Source organism: Mandrillus leucophaeus, unplaced genomic scaffold, assembly GCF_000951045.1.
Source record: "Mandrillus leucophaeus isolate KB7577 unplaced genomic scaffold, Mleu.le_1.0 Scaffold108, whole genome shotgun sequence".
NCBI classification, from domain to species: domain Eukaryota; kingdom Metazoa; phylum Chordata; class Mammalia; order Primates; family Cercopithecidae; genus Mandrillus; species Mandrillus leucophaeus.
Window position 1 is genome coordinate 230,730 of NW_012098987.1, and position 20,194 is coordinate 250,923.

Consider the following 20,194-nt stretch of genomic DNA (forward strand, 5'->3'; position numbering starts at 1 on the left):
CCAGTTGCCACATGTAGCTAGTAGCTACCGTATTGAACAGTGCAGAAATGAATACAGTCATCATTGCAGAAAGTTCTATTGGACAACATTGGCTTGTAGGAGCAAAGCAGTGAAAATAGGCTAGATACTCCACAAGAGAAGACTATCTAAAGTAAATTACTTATTTATTTTTATGATAGACTATTTAAATTTTATTCTAAAGGTTTGTGTTTTTAAATAATTTTATCTGCTCCTTACATATGCAAAGTAAATATTGTTTATAAATATATATGTATTACATACATATTAATGTATATGTACATGTTTATATACATATATGTATTAAGTGTGTGTGCGTAACTTTTACAATTAGAGCTTGAGTTATGTCTTTAAGAATTTTTCTGTATAAGCACATTGGCTTTTGACTTCTGCTGCCATGGGGAGCCACCCTTATATCCCCCCAGGGGCTCAGGGCAGCGTGGGTAGAAGACGATTGACCAGCCTCCTCTCCTCCCATCCGAGCTAGTGACAAGCAGTGATCTGCCTTTCTATTCTGGCCTCAACAGTATATCATGATTACAAATGTTGCCAGGTATGGCAACTATTTCCAAGAAGAAAGCAATGCATTACACATTAGAATATATTAATTATCTTCTTAAAATAGGGATAGGGCAAGAGGAGTTTACTTGGGGAGAAAATATACAAAGCAATAATAAGATCCTTACAAACTAATTGCAAAGACTTGCTTGTTTGTGAATGGTGGAAAAGGCTCGTCCTAAAATAGTGTAGTGAGATAGCTATGTGGCTGGTTGAATAGCTAAGTACAAAAAGTGTGGTTTCTAATTCATCGTCTACCTTGAGGAAGTCACAGTCTAGACTCCTGTCTAGCAACACTTAATATGATACTACTCCAAAGAGCAGAATTAGAACAAAGACAAGGATACAGAGTGCAGCTTAATATAAGTAGGGAAATGATCCCTAAGATTACCTGACAGTAGAACTTTCTTCCTCATGAATTAGTGAAAGCCCTGAAAGACAGAAATCCAACTGTTTGGCTTAAGCAAAAAAGGAATTTATTGCTGCATATAACTGGAAAAGTCTATGGAGTGACGGGGTAGCCTGGCTTTGGGTTTGTGAATTCCACCAACAGTGTGAGGAACTGACCTTATCTCATCTCACAGCTCCGACTTTTTGTGTCTTCATTTATTCCAGACAGATTGCTCCCTGTGGGAACAAGATGGCTGGGACAGTCCCAATCTCACCTCCTCACAGCACATCAATCCCAGTGGAAAGAGAGCTTCTTTCTACCAGTGGTCCTACCATTGAGTCTCACTGACCTGGATAGGGTCCTGGGCTCCTCCTTGAATTATAGCCCAGGTCATGGAAGACCCTGTTTAGTCATCCTAGAGTTATTCTAGCACTAGTGGAGTCAAATGTTCTGACAGTGAGACAGTGGTAGGTTCCCCAGAGAAAAATCAAGGTGCAGTTACCACAGGGTGTTGAGTAAGTCAAACTCCAAGTATCCACTCTAATTCCCAATCCTGGAAGTGTTCTAGCAGTGGCCACAGAGATGTAGAAGTGACTTCTGCAATTAGCTGAGTAGGAGGCTGAACTTGAGGATTTCAAATTATATGTCTTTCCATCCTGAGAGTCTATGATTCTCAGAAATAAAATCCAGGTCAAAACACCTTACCAGCGGTGTTAATATTTTGGAGTTGCTATTGTGATATTTCTGGTGCAATGTAAACATTTTTAGTAAAAATTTGATGTCATCTCTCAGGGAATAAAATTATATTTCTTTCCTTCCTCCCTCCAGAAAACTTGGATGAAATGATTGCTCTTCAGACCAAAAACAAGCTAGAAAAAAATGCTACTGACAATATAAGCAAGCTTTTCCCAGGTACGATTATTTAACTATTTTTCTAGCCTTTAGAATAATAACCATTTTAAGTAGTAAATAATGAACTTTAATAAACATTAATAAAAAATTAGATTTTGAAGAGTGTTAAAATCTGAAATGCAGCCATAGGATTAATGAGATGTGACCTTGGTTATTTTGTGGCCAATCACAGCACATAAATCTGACCTCAAAAAACATTGAAAAATAATGTAGATCTTTACTGAAGATTCTTGGAGGTGGCTAGGAATCTTAGGTGGAAAGGAAAAGGCTACATCACAAAACTGAGCAATCCATCCTAAAATTCTCCTTTAGGTATCTTCTCTCACTAGATAACCACTTCTCCAGACTACTGTCCCTGGTCATCTGTCCACTCTCCACTGCCCCACCTCCTGCTCTCGCCTCCCAGGTCTTCTCTCTCCCCTGGGATGGTCTGTGCCCCTAGGTAGTGAGCTTTACCCCCGCTCTTGATTTCATCAGTTCCAAACCTCCACCTATCACCCTACTCTGCCCATCAAACCCCAGGGAACTGAGCTATGGAAAGAAGCCTCCTTTCAAGGAGGAGGGTGGAACAAAAAGAGAAAAGTTTGCAAATGGCAGATTCTTTTTTAAATTTGTTTAACTATTAATGACAACCAAAAATTGCAAATTGTTATACTTTGACTCTTTGTCCCTATCACAGAAATCATGTACATATTCTTGATGGCATAGTATACAGTCCTTTAAAATATGTTTTCAAGCAGTTTTTAATTACCTGGAAACATCCTTCCATAATAATATTAATGACACAAGCAAAGAACAAAATTGTACCACAACTGTGAAAAAAAATATGCATCTCTCTATATACCGCAGCACACTAGCGGATGTTTGATATCAGACAATAACTGATTTCTTTCTTTTCTTCCTATTTTTCTACAATAAAAAAACACTTTATTTTAAAAGTTTACTGTTAGACTGCTTGAGGTTCCAGATATTTTATTGGCTACAGAAATGCATTACAATTGTTTCCAAATGGTTACCTAGTTTAAGTTTTATGATTTTTAATTCAACAAAGGATTACTACATGGAAATATGGTTATTTTAAAGTGAGAAGGGAGCAAGAGTTATTCTCTTTTGACAGTAAGAGTTCAAGTCTCTTCTTCGAATTTAGGGTTCCTAGGGGTAAAGGAGTGTGAAGAAAGGAGCAGAAGGAGAGAAGTCCTACCATAGCCCCAGATACTTAGGTGTGACTCTGAATAATAGACTGTCCTTCAAAAATGCAATGTCAAGGAGAGATTGGGCAGCTATAGAGTTATTATCATTTGGAATCAAGACCCACCAAATATACTTCAGAACCTGACATATCCTGGCTTGATCACCTACACTGATTAAAGTAAGACAAAGAATATATGCCCTCTAATGGCACGGTGTGGCAGAAAGGAAAAATTACCAAATCAGAATTCAGAAAGCTGGAGTGGGGTGGGGGCGATATATCTGAAGTCAACTCGCGGGATGACTTTAGACATAACTCTCCCCTTTCTGGGCTTCAATTTCCTCTTCTGTGATATGGGGTTAGAGGATTGGATTAGATAAGCACTAAGATCCCATTCAACTCAAAATATGATCTGACCTCAAACTGTTCCTTGTCAATAAAGTTGATTTCTACTTTAGGAACCAATTAATAGATAGGAAATAGGGCTATGACAACAATGCTCAATCTGATTACAGCACCATCAGAGAAGAGTCATGAAGAAACAGACAGTACCAAGGAAGCAGCAGCTAAGATGGAAAAGGAATATGGAACCTTGAAGGACTCCACAAAAGATGATAACTCCAACCCAGGAGGAAAGACAGATGAACCCAAAGGTATGGGATTGACAGCTCTAGGTTAGCAATAAAATTGGGAAACAAAAGCTTTCACCACACAAGGTAGGGTGATCCAAAGAGCAAGCTCCACCACATCTGAGAAATTGACACAATCTGTATAGAACAGGCTTGGCATGTGGTATCTTTATTTGAATAGCAATCTTTTTTAATGGTCTTGAGTCTCCTGGGATGGCAAACTGATTTCATCTTTTGATAGTCTTTAGTGTTCAATGGACTTTTCTGTTTGGAAAGGAATATGTATGACCATTAGTGCATTGTTTAATGTGTAATTTATAATCTTATGAATTTATTGAGCAATATTTTTAAATTTACTGAATACTCCTCTAAATAATCACGTACTACTTATTCAAAAAGATCACCAAAATTTATGAATTTGACCAGGCGCAATGCCTCATGCCTGTAATCCCAGCAGTTTGGATTGCTTGAGCTGAGGGTTTGAGACCAGCCTGGGCAACATGGAAAAACCTCATTTCTACAAAAAATGCAAAAATTAGCCAGGTATGGTGGCGCATGCCTGTAGTTTTAGCTGCTCAGGAGGCTGAGGTGGGAGGATCTCTTGAGTTCAGGACGTGGAGGCTGCACCTCTATACTACAGCCTAGGTGACACAGCAAGGCCCTGTCTCAAAAAAAAAAGAAAAATTAAATTTAACAAAGCAAAATTGTAAAATGATTTAACCAGTGATTGTAACTTTAAACACTTTTAAGGACTTGATAAAAATAACAAATTCAATATATCAAATTTCCTTAAATAGTATAAATATATCTATGAAATATATAATGCAATTTACATCTTCTTAGGATTTTTTATTTTATTTTTTGCGATGAAGTCTCCCTCTGTTGCCCAGGCTAGAGTGCAGTGACGCGATCTCAGCTCACTGCAACCTCTACCTCCTGGGTTCAAGTGATTCTTCTGCCTCAGCCTCCCGAGTAGCTGGGATTACAGGCACGCACTACCATGCCCTCTAATTTTTTGTAATTTTAGTAGAGATGGGGTTTCATCATGTTGGTCTTGAACTCCTGACCTCAAGTGATCCCCCGCCTCACTCTCCCAAAGTGCTGGGATTACAGGTGTGAGCCACTGTGCCCAGCCATCTTCCTAGGATTTTAGAAACTTTACCACACCCCCAAAGAAAAAGACTCGATGAGGTTATAAGTTCTAAATTGTTATCCCTTTGATTTCAGGTCTGAATGTGGGATCTAGTTGTATAGTTCAGTGGTTCAAGTCCCCTTGTTACAAAGTTGTGCTAGTTACATCATGGAAATTTACATCTCTATGTCTCAGATAGATATTATTTTTCTGAAACTCAACGTCTTTACCAGAAGTTGTGAACAAATGGTTCGAACCTACCTTATTTTTCTGTCATTATGATATATTTACATCTTTGATATAATTGGAACCTTATTTATGTCTTATCACTTGAACTCAGGAGGTGGAGGCTGCACCACTGTACTTCAGCCTGGGTGACACAGCGAGATTAATGTCTCATTAGTAGGTTCATCTACAGAGTTTATTCTTTAGGAGCTGAGGCAGTGGGTCAGTGCTGTCTTGGGGGAGGTGGTGGAGGAACCCAGCTAATTTATCATCTGAAAACATACCACTGGACTCTCTGAAAAGGGATTTTCATTGGTTATGCATAACCATCAGTGGCAGTGAATAGGTAGACTTTTTCTTATTCCTTGTTATGATATGATATGAGATCACAAGGACCAATCTTGCTCATGGTATAGCTCTTAATTTTGAAGAGACTGGCCCACTTAAAGGTTCCCCACCCAGTATCTCCTGCTAACACAAATAGAAGCAGGTTCCTATTCACCCTTAATAATAGACCCATGCTTAATGTCTGTGTATGAAGTAGAAGAGAAACAAACTAGCTATGTATTCAATACCTTGAAACTCAACAATACCAATAAAATTATAAACTATTTCCCTTTTATATTACTACTACCTTTGCTAACACTTTATGCCTAAATTGGTGTAGCTTGGGCAGTGGGAGCTCCCTAAATTTCTCTTTAGTCCTTGTAGTACATCGTCTTTGCTTGCTAGCAACAATGGGATATTCTACACCCACTCTGAATTTTCCTTTCCCAAGACTTGAAATCAATTCTCCTTGAAGGAGTTCTGGTTCCTTTTTGTAGAAAAGACTCGTAGAATTGGACACCCAAACCTGGGTTATACGGGTTCAAATGAGTGGTAATAGTGGCGAAAGATGCTGCTTCTATTTCAGCTATTGGGACTTTTTCGAGACAGCGCTGAAAAATATAATTTTTCCTTAATGTATCAAGTTTGTGTTGATTTTTCCTATCTCATACATTTTTATATTTTTGTATCCTTTTCTCTAGCGTGGATTTCATAGACCATCACAATTTTTTCCTACATTTTGTATTTTCCTACATTTTACATTTCCTACATTGTACATTTTCCTATATTTTTTTCCTACATTGACATAGCTGACGTGTCCACTCCAGTTGCTTGGTAGTGGCCCATGTTGTGAAAGTTTATGATATTGTATCTGGGTTCAGGAAGAAAGAAAGCTGTAATGATCAATAAATAATGTTTGTCCTGAGCAAGAGTAGGCAGAACTGATGATATGTGTGCCATGTTTGGGAACCTTGTAGAACAGTCAGGCCGCTTTGATACTTCCATTTAACCCTAAGTCACTCTGGATGGGTGGTAAACTCTTTTTAAAAAATATATATATATCTTTTTGAAATTGTGGTACAATGTACATAACATAAAATTTACTATCTTAACTATTTTTGACTGTACAGTTTTGAGGCACTAAGTACATTCACATTGTTTTCTTTTTTTTTGAGACGGAGTCTGGCTCTGTCGCCCCGGCTGGAGTGCAGTGGCCGGATCTCAGCTCACTGCAAGCTCCGCCTCTGGGGTTTACGCCATTCTCCTGCCTCAGCCTCCCGAGTAGCTGGGACTACAGGCGCCCGCCACATCGCCCGGCTATTTTTTTGTATTTTTTTGAGTAGAGACGGGGTTTCAACGTGTTAGCCAGGATGGTCTCGATCTCCTGACCTCGTGATCCGCCCATCTCGGCCTCCCAAAGTGCTGGGATTACAGGCTTGAGCCACCGCGCCCGGCCATTCACATTGTTTTCATACCATCACCACCATCCATCTCCAGAGCTCTTTTCATCTTGCAAAATCGAAACTCTGTACCAATTAAACAACACTTTTCCATTCCTGCTCTGCCCACTCCATGGCAATAACCATTCTGTTTCCTGTCTCTATGGATTTGACTACTCTAGTGACCTCATATAAGTGGAATCATATAACATTTTTCCTTTTGCAACTGGCATATGTAACTCAGCATCATGTCCTCCATGCTCATCCATGTTGGAATTTTCTTCCTTTTTTAAGGCTGAATAAATACTTCACTGTATGTATATGCCACATTTCATCTAGTTATTTGTCTGTGGACACTTGGGCTGCTTCTACCTCTTGGCTGTTGTGAGTAATACGGATATATATATATATGGGTATACAAATGTCTCTTTGAGCTCCTTCGTTCAGTTCTTTTGGGTATATATCCAGAAGTGGAATTGCTGGATCATATGCGAATTCTATTTTTAATTTTTTGAGGAACCACCATACTGTTTTCTGTAGCAGCTGCACCATTTTAAATTTCTACCAATAGTGTGCAAGAGTTCCAGTTTCTCTATATCCTTGCTTAGATTTTTTATTTCTGGATTTTTTTTTTTTATCCTAACAGATGTGAGGTGGAGGATGAATGGTAAATTTTTAAAAATAGCTAACCAAGAAAAGAGTGGCCTGTGACCTGAGACAGAGAACCAGGAACTGGGCAGCATAGAGCATTACAGCTTGGCTCAACAGAAACCCAGCATGCCTCAATCATCCCCTCTGGAAGTGGCCCACGTATAGCAATCGTATTTCCCTAGAACCCAGTGAGCCATAGGCTACGTCCTTTGACTTGCTGGGGTAACGTTCTCAGTGTTTTAAACACCACCTTCTATCGCTGTGCACAGGGCTGTAGGAATGCGAGCTGATAGATCTGTTTCACTTCTTTTTAAGAAAATATTATGTAAAAAATGAATATAAAGGAGATGATTCTCAGTAGTCCACTATGGCCTATTTAGGATGTGAGTGTTTGGAGACTAATGATGAGAGTGGATTTCCCTCTTCATTAGGATTTCCATCAGATAGTAATGGGGAGAGAGGAACAGAATAGACTAAAACTCTATCCATTTACTTTTTTTTTTTTTTCTTTCCCCCAAGACAGAGTCTTGCTCTGTCGCCCAGGCAGGGGGAGTGCAATGGTGCGATATCTGCTCACTGCAGCCGCCACCGTTCAGGTTCAAGCGATTCTCCTGCCTCAGCCTCCCAAGTAGCTGGGATTACAGGCATGTGCCACCACCCCCAGCTAATTTTTGTATTTTTAGTAGAGATGGGGTTTCACCATGTTGGCCAGGCTGGTCTCAAACTCTTGACATCAGGTGATCCATCCAATCCATTCAGCCTACCAAAGTACTAGGATTGCAGGTGTGAGCCAACACGGCCAGCCTAGGGTTATTCTTTGCAATGGCTCTCCTAAAACATTAAAAAGAAGGCAGGAATTTGGGGTTAAAATTAGTCCCTCTGCTATTGTTCAGAGATGTAATTTATTCATGTTACCCTTGACCCCATTACTCTGGGATAAGGACAACTGACTCTAATACAGTTTAGAAAACACCAACTAAGTTTAAGCCAAGGACTAACAATTTCTAAGAAAAAAATGTAATTAATCCCCAAAAGGACATACCGACATATATCTTTGTGTTCGTAGTTGTTTTATTGCATTTTTCTCAAGGGCTATTTTGCTTCTCCGTTATGAAACCCAGTGAGAAAACACCCATTGTCTCTAGGTAGAAAAAGAAAATCATCCGTCTGAGTGGAGGCAGGGTTGACTGGGTTTTCTGGGACAGTTATTCAGCAAGAAATAAACACTTATTCCAATGGCATGCCTAACGCTGTGCCTAGGAAGCAGCTACAGAAGGAATATAAGAACCAATTCCTGCCTTTGAGGACTCAAGCAAGCTTTGAAATGGCCCAAGAATAATCCTTAACCCATATGCCGGCAAGTGCAACACAGGCCACATACATGCACACATATCCCACTTATTGATGAGCCAGACATATGTAGAACAGGATCCCTTCAGGACAGAAAGTTGGAGGACGTTACAGAGTAGAATAAAGGATGAGGTAATGGTCCAGCTAAAACCACTTACGGAAATAATTATAAGCAGAACACATTGGCAATAGTATCTGTGGGGAGTCTGTTTTGGCCTTGCAGTGTGTGAGGTGATAGCCTCATCTAACCACAGCAACCGTTTATTAACCATGCCTAGCATGAACTGGGTCCTGTGAGGAATGTAAGTCATAATAATACTCTACATTTATATCATGCTTCAGTTTACAAAGCATGTTTCTATGCATCTCATTTCCAGCTTAATGTAAAAAACATCCAACTTCATTACCAATGATGAAAAATGATACATTCACCTTTGAAAATAGTTTAAACTATTTAAACTATGGTTTCCACAGGGACCCACATTAAGAATAGTGTTTTTCAATGTTGGTCTAGTTGTTTGACTGATTCAATAATTATTCCTAAATTTTTATGGATATTCTAATAAATTATAATTTATTCTAACTTCAACCAAATCTATGAAGTTGCTTAACTTTTCAAGTAAATTGCTCTCTGAAGACCAAAGAAAACTGCTTTCAAACTTTATTTCATAATCTAAGTGTGGCTCTTTTTGCCAGTTGGATGTTTACTCATTCACATCTGTTCTGTGGGTCACTGAAAGTCTTTTTTTTAAATCATCCAAGGATGAGATAAGCGTTATAACACCCATAAACTCACTCCAGTGCTATCATTTAAGTTTATGGCTGGACAATAAAATTAGGTTGGAAAAGGTGATCTCTAAGGTAACTTTCACTTAAATGTCCTATCATCGTCATATCTTTTTTACAGGAGCCAGAAAAGTTAGCCTATTTAATAAATTGATAATAAATTGCCTAATTCATGTGGATACACTTATTTTTTAAGCAACATGAGAGAATTCACGCCTCCCTTCAAGTCTCCGGGGATTCTGCTAGAAATGTCCAAAAATCAAGAGTCCAATATTCTCCCCTGGGAGTCAGCAAGTGGGTGAGGAAGTCCCAAGTCGGCTTGGGAGAGCCATATATCAATATGGATTTTTCAAGGACAACAAAAGGGAATTTCTTTCTATATGTACAAATCATGAGTCTCCTTTTTAGCATTCACCCCTTGATTTACAAAAAAGTAAAACAAGGCCCAGAAGATGAGCGACTTGCTCAAGATCTCATGGCCAGAGTGGTGGAGCTGGCCTTGAACCCATGTTTTCTGACTCTTCTTCCAGTGCTCTTCCAGTCTTCCATGCTGCATCTAATGGGCATGTAAAATGTCAACATCATGCAGAATCTTGAATCTCACAGCTCTGTGGCCTGTGTCGGCACCCATGCATCAGTATCAGTTGCTTTGCTTCATCCAGTTCAAAAGTGCAATCATGTAATCTTGGCATAATTTTAAGTATTATATCAAACTTTAATTTTTATAAACACTCTTTTACAAAACCTAATGTCTTTAGTACATGCAGTATGCAATAGGCCAACCTGATTGATTTATACACTTTCCCCAGAGGGAGACAGTCAGGACAGCATAGCAGAGTAAGGACAAATTCATGTTTAGAAAAGATATTTTTCTCACAGTGTTAAAAACCAGAACAGCCAGAAAAACAAGGCTGCATCTTGATTCTGGCCCTTTTCCCATCTGCTTCAGCGTATGTTTTAAGGCTTGTGCTCTATTACCTCAGCCATGAGCTATTTTTTTTTCCAAAGGAAGATGAAATAAATTGAGGAAAAAAATAGTCCGGCTTTCCAAAGTCGACTCTCACAAGGTTTTCAGTGCATACTGTGTAAATAGAAGATTTGCTTTACAGCTCCTGCAAAGAGAAAAGTCAATATGAGCCAGCTGCTTTGCTCCAAGAGCAAAAGAGTACCTGATATGATTCCCATTGTTGCCAAGGCTCTTGTAAGCGTGTGGAGGTCTTGAAACTGGTGGCAGTGGTTCCCAAACTTTGCTGCACATTGGAGCCACCTCGGGATCATTAAAAAGTACAAATGCTTGGTCCCTAGTCCCAGATATTCTGATTTAATTGGTCTGAGGAGCAATTTGGACATTGGGCCTTAAAAATTTTTGCTAAGTGATTTTAATGTGCATCAAAATTTGAAAACCACTGCCTTGTCAGCCAGTTTAGCAACAACAGCAGGCACTCAATTTCTCTAGTCTAAAAGGTGAATTTGACCCTGCCCCAGTCATTAAAGGCTCCATATTTATTTTGGTTCAAAACCAGGCTGTGACCCTGTATTAGTTCCCTCTCATGCTGCTAATAAATACATACCTGAGACTGGGTAATTTGTAAAGGAAAAAGGTTTAATTGACTCACAGTTCCTGAGGAGGCCTCAGGAAACTTATACTCATGGTGGAAGGGGAAACAAACACATCCTCCCTCACATGACGGTAGGAAGGAGAAGTGCTGAGCAAATGGGGAAAAGCCCCTTACATAACCATTTGATCTTGTGAGAACTCACTCACTATTACAAGAACAGCAGCATGGGGGTAACTGCCCCCATGATTCAATTACCTGCTACTAGGTCCCTCCCATGACACATGGGGATTATGGGAACGACAATTCAAGATGAGATTTGGGTGGGGACACAACCCAACCATATCAGACCCTTACTTAGCTATGTCGCCTTGGGCATGTCATTTAACCTCTCTGAGCCTTAGTTTCTTCATGAATAAACTGAGAAAATGATATTTAATTAATAGAATTCTATGAAGAATGACATAAGGATATAGTATACCTATCACACTTGTGTTTTAAATGTTCTGATATAGCCGTCATTTAAGTTTAGAATCCATTACATTTCAAGTCTTTCAAATAAATCATTCATTGTCACTAAAAAAAAAAAGGGTAGAGATAAATCTATGCCATTTATATGTTTTTTTAAGACGTAGTTTCCTAGTTTGGATTCCATGCTCACTGGGCAATCTTCTTTTTTTTTTTTTTTTTTTTGAGACGGAGTCTTGCTCTGTGCCCTAGGCTGGAGTGCAGTGGCGCAATCTCAGCTCACTGCAAGCTCCGACCCCCGGGTTCAAGTCATTCTCCTGCCTCAGCCTCCCGAGTAGCTGGGACTACAGGCGCCCGCCACCTCGCCCGGCTAATTTTCTTGTATTTTTAGTAGAGACGGGGTTTCACCATGTTAGCCAGGATGGTCTCGATCTCCTGGCCTCGTGATCCGCCCGCCTCGGCCTCCCAAAGTGCTGGGATTACAGGCTTGAGCCACCGCGCCCAGCCTCACTGGGCAATCTTCTAATTGCAATTTGGCTTCTGTATAGAAAGCTTTCATCCATTTACTCATTGACAAATATTTCTTGAGAGCTTCCTCTCTGTCAGTCCTTGTTCTAGGCAAGAGGGTACATCAGCAAACAACATATTTCTAAGGGAGGAAGACAGTAAACTTAATAAATTATATGCTACAGTAGAAAGTGATAAGTAGTCACCTTCCGATGGATAAAAATAAAGCATGAAAGAGGATGAGAATGATGGGGTGTTCTGTTATAAATTAGGGAAACTGTCCTAATCATATATTATGACCCCTAAGATACTAGTCTTACTAGAATTGCAGTCCAATTTTCTTTAAGCTATACTAAACACATTCTCTGTTGTGAGTTGATAATGTCAATATAGCGAATAAAATAGCTTTTCATACATTACATACTGTTTAAAATTCCATGCCATTTTTATAGGTAGTGGGTTCCTGAACAGAAAGCAGCCTAATGCAATAATGCTGAGACCTTTAATTTATTTTTCTTTTGAAGCAGAATCTGGCTGTGTTGCCCAGGCTGGAGTGCAGTGGTGCAATCTTGGCTCACTGCAACCTCCACCTTCTGAGCTTCAGCAGTCCTCCTCCCACCTCAGCCTCCTAATAGCTGGGACTACAGATGCACACCACCACGCCTGGCTAATTTTTTTTCTTTTTTTTTTGGTAGACATGGGGTTTTTCCACGTTGTCCAGGCTGGTCTCAAACTCTTGACTTCAAGCCATCCACCCACCCCGGCCTCCCAAAGTGCAGGGACCACAGGTGTGAGCCACAGAGCCTGGTCAAGGCCTGTATTTCAAACTGTCTTATGTTCAGTTCCCTCCAAGGCATGCACTAAGAGAAGGATTTGAGGTGAAGTAGCTTCATTGGGAAGTGACCCCAGGAAGCACCACTGCAGGGTAGGTACATGAGCACGAAGGGAAAGAAGCCAATATAAGGTGTGATAATGACCAAACTTCAGCATCAGCAACTAGAGCTCAATCCTATTGAAAACTTCAGGGAAACAGTAGAACATGCCTGAGGATCAAAAAAGGTGATGCATTGATCTACCCATTTCATCCGTCATCAGTAGAGGGCTGCTCTATTAGCTAGCTATGAAGAGGGAGGCACAAGAGTGGGCAGTGTCTGCCCCACTATAGTGAAAACTTCATTTGTTTTTACTCTCCTAATTTGGAATTTTTAATGCAATGTTTAAACAGAGCAAGCTGTGGTTTTCCTTATCCCAAATAAGCTCTAACATCATGATATTGATATCAGAGAAGATAGTAGAAAAAATGCTTAAAATTATTTAAAGAACAAGACTATTTTCAGACATACTCAAAAGTTTCAGAAGTCCTAACTACCTAATGTGCGAATGACAAATTATTCATTAAAGCGAGCCCTATGGGGATCAGTAATTTGATTGAAACTCTTTAAAATAATGAAGTTGCATTGTTTAGAAATGGTCTGCACTTAGATTTCTTTCCTTGCTCAAAATGCCTTATCTAACTGAATTAATTTGAAACAGAAAACACTGCATTTTAAAAATCATTATTTATGTATCTATTTATTAGTAGAGATAGGGTCTCACAATGTTGTGCAGGCTGGTCTTGAACTCCTGACCTCAAGCAATCCTCCCTCCTCAGCCTCCCAGACTGCTGAAATCAAGGCAGTTTCTACACCAACTACTGAAGCAACTAAGGACTAAAAATTGTGGATCTCTTCTGGTCCATTTACCCCTTTTTGCATAGGAGTCTCTGTGCTTCTTTGGGAACCAGATGACACAGATCTTCAGTGGTAAGGCAAGAGTAGGCTTCAAGATCAGGAAGAAAGATGCTCAGAAAGTCACTTAGGTAAACACAGTGGGGGCAATTGGAACACGGTCAACTCTTAGGGCAGTATTATTGTACATGGACAGTAGTTGGAGGTACCCAGGTTCAAGCCTGGCTCTGCTACTTTTTAGCCATGTGATTATGACTTTATGTCTCTGTGCTTCAGTTTCTTCATCTGTGAAATGGGGATGATAATAGGACTGCCTCAAAAAGTGAAGAATAAATGAGACAGTGCATTTTGGAGCATAAAGCAGTCCTCAGCACATGATAAGCACACAATACAGGTAGCTCAACCAAGAAGACTGTGCGGTAGAGTAGAGGTAACAGGCCTCAGATGCTGCTCAGAATGGTGTGGTCACCACACTGAGCTCGGCGTCTATTGCTTCTGCAGAGGCCCTGGACTTTGAAAGCCTCTTTTTGTAGGCCATCTGGTACTTTCTAGAGACCTGGTTTCTTGGTGCTGACTCCCTAAGCTTTAGGGCCTCTCAAGCTTTAGGGCCTCACCTGGTTAAGAGAATGGCTGATTTCTTTGATACAGAACAAAGCAACATTGCTGTCCATGTCTGAAGGTGAGGTCTTATCCTGCAGATAATGCAGGTAGCGGAAACTAAGCAGATCAGAGTCCAAATGCCAGCTGTTATTTCCTGTGTAGCCTTAGCCTACTCACTTCGCCTCTCCGAGCCCCAGATTCCTCACCTCTCAGTGGATGGTAATATCCACTTGCAGACATAAGTGCAGGTAAAGGGCATCACAGAGCAGGTGCATGAGTGATGCCTGGTGTTCTTGTGCCACACTTGAGGCCCTTTGAACAGTGTTTACATCCTGGAGAGTTTGATTAGAACCAGTTCTAAGGTTTGCCATCCAAACCTTGAAGTGAAGCACTGGTCACCTCTTTGTCTAAGTTTTTACCTGTCCCCTGCCAGAATTGGGCAGAAGACTTAGAGCTGCTTACATAAAGCCACACATTTGGACTTTTAACTGAAGTGATGGAATCTTTAAGTATCTGCCACTCTCATTCAAGTCCTTGGCCTGATGATGCTCCTCAGTTTGGAAGAACCATCCCTAACCAGAAATGAACTAATCTAGGGGCCCATCTATCTAGTAAACCGAATCAAAACTCTTCTCTGCCAGGACATCAAGGTGGATTTATTTGTGTGTGGGAATCATGCCCCTTGACACTTACCAACTTGATTCTTCCTCCTGGAACCTCATCCCCACCTGCTCTCCTTGACCTAAACCCCTCAACACACAAACACACATATGCACATGCAAATATGTACATTGCCTAGTTAGGGAAACAACCTTGCAAGTGCTGCATACGTCTAATATTTGTGGTTTTGAACATAAGTGTGGTCTCTAAAATGAGCTGTAGTGATATTTTCTGAGTGTTTGATTTTGTTCTCTTACCTCTTCCAGGAAAAACAGAAGCCTATTTGGAAGCCATCAGAAAAAATATTGAATGGTTGAAGAAACATGACAAAAAAGGAAATAAAGAAGGTAGGACCGGGTGTGGTTGTACATTGCAAACTTCACCCATTTGTCAGGGGGTCTTTCTATATAAAAATTCCCACAATCAAATTGACTGTGCCAAAGTCTCCCCACAGAGCCCAAAAAAGACTGAAGTCACCTCTCAGATGCAGAGGGGAACAGAACCTCCATTTCTCTTATTATTCAAATTAGCCTTTCAAGCAAAGACGTTTTCTTTTGTTTTACATTTTATTATGAAAAATGTCAAGCGAATGTAGAACTAATAGTATAATGGATCCTTGTGTCTCCAGCACCCTTCTTCAATAATTATCAAATGCTGCCAGTCTTGTTTTATTTAGCCCCCCTTTCTTGAAGTATTTTAAACAAAGGCATTTTCTGAGTACATATTTCATGCACCCTGCATTCACAAAAGCAGTCACTCACTTACGTAAAGCAAACACAGAACCAGGCCCTGTTCTAAGTGCCAGAGATGCCCCGCCCGAGGAGTGCACAGCGTCATTAGAGCTATGGTTGGTCCTGCTCCGTGATGTCATGGATAGGTGTGTTACTGCCAAGGAGGCGAGAAGACGGGGTGGATCTTCATACTAGCACAGAGACAGTTGAGAGAAGGGCCACAAGAAAGCCCTTCCTGGAAAGTTAAGAATGAATCTGCCAAGTGAGGAGAGATGGAGGCAGAGGGAACACTAGGTACCAAGACATAAAGGGACCAAGGAGAGGGGTTGTTCTAGGAACTGGCCATTCATGTCCCCAGGAACACTGGATGTTTGTGGAGAAGAGCAGCAGACAGGGTTGGGAAGTGGGCAGAGGCCATGTCAGGAAGAGGTTTGTGCACCCTTCAGAGGAGGTTGGTTTTAGCCAAGAGAGCCTAAATTGGGGCCTAATTTTGTTAAGAACTGAGAAATCCATCTGGCAGCAGTGTGACTACAGATTGAAAAAATAAGACCCCAGAAGGCAGGAGAGAGATAAGGAGGCAAGACAGAGATCTGGAGCAGAAATATGGGGCTGTAAACCAGGGGACAACAGAGGAAATAAAAAGGAAGGGAGGAACTCGAGAGCTATATGGAGAAGGAGGATTCTGATATGATTCCCAGGTATCTGGCCAGAGCAGTTGCAAAGTGATGCCTTCCAAAGAAACAAGTAATGCTTCTCAAACTTTAAGGTGCGTCCAAATCACCTGGGGAACTTCTTAAATATCCCACTGCCCAGGTTGCGCTGCAGCACCACTAAATCAGAAATTCTGGGAACAGAGGGAGAAAGAGGTATTTTCAGCACCCTCTTAACTTGGGTCTTCTAAGTTGAGTGTGATGGCAATAATTATCGATATTCATGCATACTTTATTTGGTTCAAAATGATTTGAATTTCCAGGCTGTCAGTTATACTAAAATTGACATGAACTGTATTTCATCAAATCTGTCATTGATTAAAAATGCACCATTGTTTTATGTGCGATTAAATTACAACATACCATCAATGACTGCAAAGACTTTAAAATTAAAATGTTCATCTTAGAATCATTGTAATACACTGTGTACCAAAATACATTCCAAAGCCATGGTAAATTGTATGGTACATCAGTTTGGAGTATTTGTTACTGTTTTCACTGATTAGCATACGAATCAGATTCCTGGTCATAATCAACAACATCTTGCAATTCAGCGTTCCCATTCCAGAAATGACCAACCTGGTGAAGCATGGAACTCTGGTGCTTGCATATGGAAGGCTCTGTTAGCAAACTTCAGAATAATAGCATTGGGTTCGATGCTCCCTTTTGTCTCCGGGAAATATGCAGTATGCTCTCTTCAAGACAGAAACTCTTTCTCCACTGCTCTCATATGTGCTCTGCTTGACTTGGGGTCATCTCTCAAAGCCTGTGGGGGATCTAGGTCCTAGGGCTATGCAGTGGCTGCAGCTGTATAAGCAAGTAGAATTACTATTAGTTCTGACCTTTCTTAACCATCGTTGCCACCCTTTGTTTGGTAAGGGACTGGGTGACCTGAATCCCCTTCTCAAACCCAGGAAAGGGAGGATCCATGTGATGTGATAGTGAGGATAATGAGAAAATCTTATGTAGCCTTGAAAAAATATGCTTTTAAAAAGTGAATCACAGCCCTTCTCTCCTTTGAGCCTTACAACCTTAAAACTTCCTTTAAGGTTAGCAGGATGGCTACTAGCTTATGTCTTCTAACACCCAGCTAGGGCAGAGTTGGCATTAGACCAAAGGGCCTTTCCTCTGCACTATGCCGGTTTTCCCACTGCACATAGTGATAGCCACGCCATAAACATACAATTTTTCCTTTTCAAAAGAAAGCAAAATATTTGCCTGTTTGTCCATTCAAATCACTGGACCTCTTCACACATGTCTTTGGGAGTCTGCCTTTTTTTTTTTTTTTTTGAGACGGAGTCTCCCTCTGTCGCCCAGGCTGGAGTGCAGTGGCGCCATCTCGGCTCACTGCGAGCTCCGCCTCCCGGGTTCATGCCATTCTCCTGTCTCAGCCTCCCGAGTAGCTGGGACTACAGGCGCCCACCACCACGCCCGGCTAATTTTTTGTATTTTTAGTAGAGACGGTGTTTCACCGTGTTAGCCAGGATGGTCTCGATCTCCTGACCTAGTGATCCGCCTGCCTCGGCCTCTGAAAATGGTGGGATTACAGGCGTGAGCCACCGCGCCCAGCTGGGAGTCTGCCTTTTATTCCATTAAAGATGTTGACACTGCAGCCTATTCTGCAGAGCCAGCATTAATGAACCAGTAATGAACAAGAAGTGCCCTTTGTGCCTTAGGGGTCAGGAATAAAGGAATCATCGCCTTAGGTGCAGTGCCCACAAAATGTATGTTCAGCTTCGTTCTCTACTTCATGCCTGAGAGAATAGGAAAAGTGAAAAACAAAAACAAAAGGGAGCATTTATTGAACATTTGCTTTGTACCTGTTAGATGTTTTATAGTCAGTACTGCAAGGCTATGGAATGGTCAATCAATGACCAGCATTCAGAACCTGACTCTACCACTACCTGAACAAGTGACCTACCCCCTCTTTTCTGTTTCTTCATCTCTGAAATGAAGATACTAATGCTTACCCATGAGTATCAAAAAAACAACCCTCAACATGCTTTTTCCTATTCTCTCACTCAACACAACAATCAACACAGAAGACTTCTGTGACCAAATGTGTGGAGTTTTCTCCCCACCACCAAGCAAGCAATCAATTCTGCAGCCGACACCAGCTGGGTGTCCGCCAATTCAATTCCAACACTATCTACCTAGAGACAGCCTCAGACATCACAGGGTGAGGGCGCAGTCCCAAAGGAGTGCCCCCTCCTTCCCACCAGTTGCATGTTCAGGCCTCTGGAACAGCTGGCTGACTGGCTGCAAGTTTCGGTTTCCACAGCCTCCTCTTAGGGTTCAGTTAATTTGCTAGAGTGGGTCTGGTGTGGTGGCTCACATCTTTAATCCCAGCACTTTGGGAGGCCAAGGTGGGAGGATCACTGGAGGCCAGGAGTTTGAGACCAGCCTGGTCAACATAGCGAGACCCCATCTCCACAGAAAATTTAAAAATTCGCCAGGTGGGCCAGGTGCAGTGGCTCACACCTGTATCTCAGCACTTTGGGAGGCTGAGGCAGATGGATCACGAGGCCAGGAGTTCGAGACCATCCTGGCCAATATGGTGAACCTCCATCTCTACTAAAAATACAAATATTAGCTGGGCATGGTGGCACGTGCATGTAGTCTCAACTGCTTGGGAGGCTGAGGCAGGAGAATGGAGTGAACCCGGGAGGCGGAGCTTGCAGTGAGCCGAGAGCACCACTGCACTCCAGCCTTGGCGACAGAGCGAGACTCCATCTCAAAAAAAAAAAAAAGAATTAGCTAGGTGTGGTGGTGCACGCTTGTAGTCCCAAGCTACTCAGGAGGCTGAGGCAGGAGGATCATTTGAGCCCAGAAGTCCAAGGCTGCAGTGAGCCATGATCATACCACTGCATCCACCCTGGGTAAAAGAGTGAGACCCTGTATAAAAAAAGAAAAAGATTGCTAGAATTCAGAGAAATGCATTTACTGGCTTACTAAAAGGATATTTTAAAGGATACAAATAAACAACCAGATGAAGAGATACATAGGGCAAGGTCTGGAAGAGTCCAGAGTGCAGGAGCTTCCATCCTTGTGGAGCTGGGGTGCACTAACCTTCTGGCATGTGAATGAGTTTTTGTTCACCTTCCCATCAGCCTCCACGTGTTCACCTATCTGGAAGCCCCTGAACCCTGTCCTCTTGGGCCTTTCATGGAGACTTCATTGGATGGGCATGATTGGCAACTATGTAGGAATGTGATTGGACAGAAAGGGCATGGTCTAAACCCAGTAAGGCCTGTCTCTTTAGATTCTTCTTGACCTCTCTGTGCAGCATTCCTTCCTCCAGGGTACAGGGCAGGACCCTCTATGGATCAAGGGTCTTATAACCCACAATCAGATTAGAGTCCTGCCTTGGCCGGGTGAAAGGAGGGCAGGTCAGAGAAAGAATCTGCTTCCTGAGGCCTTCTTCTCAGGCCCAGAGTGCCCCAACATTATGACAAAGGGCTGAAACAAGGGCTATGAGAGTTATAAGCCAGGAATCATGGACACAAACGTAGATAGATAGTTAGATGATGGATAGAAAAGAAAGAAAGAAAGAAAGAAAGAAAGAAAGAAAGAAAGAAAGAAAGAAAGAAAGAAAGAAAGAAAGAAAGAAAGAAAGAAAGAAGGAAGG

At 41.4% G+C, this 20,194-nt stretch overlaps 1 protein-coding gene across 2 annotated transcripts in view; it reads left to right on the forward strand.

Moving 5' to 3' along the window:
* Positions 1-20,194, forward strand: part of SCG3 (secretogranin III) — a 39,409-nt gene that overhangs the window by 16,301 nt on the left and 2,914 nt on the right. For both annotated transcript variants that reach the window (XM_011986163.1, XM_011986169.1), the window contains 3 exons: positions 1,796-1,879; positions 3,584-3,721; positions 15,392-15,472. In XM_011986163.1, the coding sequence (XP_011841553.1) occupies positions 1,796-1,879; positions 3,584-3,721; positions 15,392-15,472 (303 nt within the window). The remainder of the gene's footprint in view (positions 1-1,795; positions 1,880-3,583; positions 3,722-15,391; positions 15,473-20,194) is intronic.